Source organism: Chaetura pelagica, unplaced genomic scaffold, assembly GCF_000747805.2.
Source record: "Chaetura pelagica isolate M959 unplaced genomic scaffold, ChaPel_1.0 scaffold579, whole genome shotgun sequence".
In the NCBI taxonomy this organism is placed as follows: Eukaryota; Metazoa; Chordata; class Aves; order Apodiformes; family Apodidae; genus Chaetura; species Chaetura pelagica.
Window position 1 is genome coordinate 251,052 of NW_009954422.1, and position 3,467 is coordinate 254,518.

The 3,467-nt window shown below is 53.9% G+C and overlaps 1 protein-coding gene across 1 annotated transcript; it reads left to right on the forward strand.

The window, feature by feature from the left end:
• The first annotated feature begins 424 nt into the window (after positions 1–424).
• Positions 425–1,726, forward strand: LOC104394826 (olfactory receptor 1020-like). Its single transcript, XM_010004462.1, has one exon. The coding sequence runs from the start codon at positions 425–427 to the stop codon at positions 1,724–1,726; it is 1,302 nt and encodes a 433-aa protein (XP_010002764.1).
• The last annotated feature ends 1,741 nt before the right edge of the window (positions 1,727–3,467 follow it).

Below are 3,467 nucleotides of genomic sequence, written 5' to 3' on the forward strand. Positions count from 1 at the left end.
ATTAGTACTGTCTCATCTGTGGCTTCACTAGGACTTTCTCCTGCTCCAGGGGTTTCTGTGCTCCCTTCCAAGGCTCCTCTGAAACCAGTTCCTTCCAGAGTGAAAGGGAAGGAGGATCCAGTTCTTTTCTTACATCTGACAACGCCCAGGCTGCAAAAAATCTCTGCTCCTGTAACTCTCCAAGCACAGAAAAACCAAATTGCCTTTTGAATTTCTTCAGCTCCTGCTCTTATCTAGGGAGCTCAAGGGGAAACCCAAAAACCCAGACATCACTGGGGGCTCCTTCTAGCAGAACCTACCAAAACGGGGCAGCAAAACTGGTGAGTGGTGGGAGCGAAATCTGGTCCCAGAGCAAAACTCTCGGTTGGTTGGTTGTTTTTATATAATTTCACTATTTTTTTCCCTTCCTTTCCGACGTCTGGCGATGGGAGGAAACCAGACACAGACTCAGTTTGTCCTCTTGGGAATCACAGACAACCCGTGCCTGCAGGTCCTGCTCTTTGAGCTGTTTCTCCTGATCTACATCGTGTGTTTGGTGGGGAACGTTGGGCTGATGCTCTTGGTTTGGACAGTCCCCAGTCTCCACACCCCCATGTACTTCTTCCTGGCCCATTTTTCCTTCATGGACGCCTGCTACTCCACGCTCATCTCCCCCAGGATGCTGAGGGACCTGCTGGCAGAGGACAGGACCATCTCCTTCGCTGGCTGCGTGGCTCAGTTCCACGGCTTTGCTTTCTTCGTCACCTCCGAGTGTCACCTCCTGGCCTCCATGGCCTTCGACCGCCACGTCGCCATCTGCAAACCCCTCCTGTACGTCAGGATCATCTCCAGCCGCGTGTGCTGGCAGCTGGTGGCCTGGTGCTACTTCATAGCCTCCCTCAGCGCCCTGGTCTTCACTGCCTGCACCTTTGGAGGCTCCTTCTGCGGCCACAACCACATCGACCACTTCTTCTGCGACACCACCCCCGTGCTCAGGCTGGTCTGCTCCGACACCCGCCTCAGCCAGGTGCTCATCTTCATCTTCGTGAGCTTCAACGGCCTGAGCACGGTTGGGATGATCTTGCTCTCCTACAGCCGCATCCTCCACGCGGTCCTGGCCACCAGCTCGGCACAGAGCAGGTCCAGAGCCTTCAACACCTGCACCTCCCACCTGACCGTCGTCTTCAGGATCATCTCCAGCCGCGTGTGCTGGCAGCTGGTGGCCTGGTGCTACTTCATAGCCTCCCTCAGCGCCCTGGTCTTCACTGCCTGCACCTTTGGAGGCTCCTTCTGCGGCCACAACCACATCGACCACTTCTTCTGCGACACCACCCCCGTGCTCAGGCTGGTCTGCTCCGACACCCGCCTCAGCCAGGTGCTCATCTTCATCTTCGTGAGCTTCAACGGCCTGAGCACGGTTGGGATGATCTTGCTCTCCTACAGCCGCATCCTCCACGCGGTCCTGGCCACCAGCTCGGCACAGAGCAGGTCCAGAGCCTTCAACACCTGCACCTCCCACCTGACCGTCGTCTCCTTGTTCTACGGGACCTTGTTCTACATGTACCTCCAACCCGCCTCCCGCCACGGCAGCCAGGACAAGGTGGCCTCCATCCTCTACACCGTGGTCACCCCCACGCTCAACCCCTTCATCTACAGCCTGAGGAACAAGGAGGTGAAGGGGGCTCTGCTGAAGCTGGGGAGAAGGATCTCCAGCCGTCACCAAAGAGCTGTACCAGCTCCAAAGTGAAGGTTTTCCCCTGCCGGGAGGAAGCCCAAGATGCACTAAAATAATTGTATTTTCCCCTCATCCTCACCATTCTCTGATGGTTCTTCCACAGTTTCTGGACAACAATAAATCACAGTATTTAGCCTTGACCCCACATGGGACCTTCAAACTCATATTTATTTCACTTGACACTCTGCAGGAAGAAATTACCCTGAATTATTCCAGGCTTCTCTTTCTCACAGGAACCACAAGTAATTGATTTATAAATTGTTTCCTCTGCTAAACATGCATTTTTCTTGCAAGATTATTGTCTCTGCTCCTACACTCCAATAAAATTCCTCCTTCTCACCTGTGAGTTATTTATTAGGATAAAGCTTCTGGAGGGAGCAGGGGGGAAATAAATGCATTTTTAAAATCTGCTCAACAACAACAAAAAAAAGGCAGGTAAAAGGCTTTAAAAAAGGTGTTTGGTTCTGATTTTAAAAGGGGAAAAGCTGGAGGGAGTCAGGATCTTGAGGTGAATTTCCAAGGGAGTCCCTCCCCAGGCTGCACATCTGGGGGAACATCTTTCCCGCAAGGAAGAAAGTGTAGGCAACAAAAATGAAAATCCTGGGTGGTTTCCAGGCACGTTTCATTTCCCAAATGAAGCTCGTGTCTGGATCCCACAGGTGGATGATGATCCTGATCAGATCATCTATGGGTGGCTGAGAAAAAAGGTGAAAAGCAGCAGTTGTGCAAATTCTGGCTCATTAAAGAAGGGGGGGGCACAGGGGTGGCCACCACACCAACCATCTCCACCTGGCAGCAACCCAAGGGAACAAACACCCTGATTTCTGCCCATCCTAATGGATTCTGAAGGACACTTGCTGCTCCTGCTCTGCAGGCTGTTGTGATCAGGAGCAATTCTGCCACCCTCATGCACAGCCCAGCTTGGCTGGGCAGGTTCAGCAGAGGGTCTTCTCCTCCTCCCATGCTGGGTTTAGTTGCCCTCACTTGAAGCAGCCAGGATTGATGGCGTTAAATTCTAAATAAGCAGCCAGAATTGATGGAGTTAAATCTAAACATCTTGGTGAGAGCAAGACTTTGGATCTACAGCTCCCTGAAAGGGGGCTGGAATGAGGGAGGTTGGTCTCTTCTCTCAAGGAACAAGTGGCAGGACAAGAGGAGTTGGCCTCAAGCTTCTCCAGGGGAGGTTTAGATTTGATTTTTGGAGCAATTTCTTCCTGGCAAGGGTTGTCAGGGCCTGGCCCAGGCTGCCCAGGGCAGGGGGGGAGTCCCCATCCCTGGAGGGGTCTCCAAGCCCTGGAGATGGTGCTGAGGGACACGGGGCACTGGTGACCTGGGCAGGGTTGGGTTAATGGTGGGACTGGTTGATCTTCTTTCAGTTGGGCACTGGGAACACGAGGCCTCACTGGGAGGATTTGCCTTCACCATCCAGGCTTCAGCCAGGCCTGGGAGAGGGGCTGGGAGCTGGAACCTGCAGCAGGACCTGCAGGACTGTGTCTTTAGGTAGAACTAGGACAAAGCAGGGCTCACACACCTCACCCCCCAACTCCCTTCTTCCCAGGCCCAAATCCCTTTGTTCCCCATTTCTCTCCCTCCTTCCCCCCAGCACAGGGGATGGGGTTCAGAGTCACTGGTGGTTCCTGCTGCTCCTTCCTCCTCAGGGAGAAGGATTCCTGACAATCCTGCCCTGCTCCCCACGGGGTCCTTCCCATGGCAGAGACTCCTCCACCAGCCTCTCCTCCATCAGCCCCTCCCC

Excerpts from the sequence above, each read along its gene's own strand:
- LOC104394826 (XM_010004462.1), top strand. The coding sequence starts at position 425 with ATGGGAGGAAACCAGACACAGACTCAGTTTGTCCTCTTGGGAATCACA.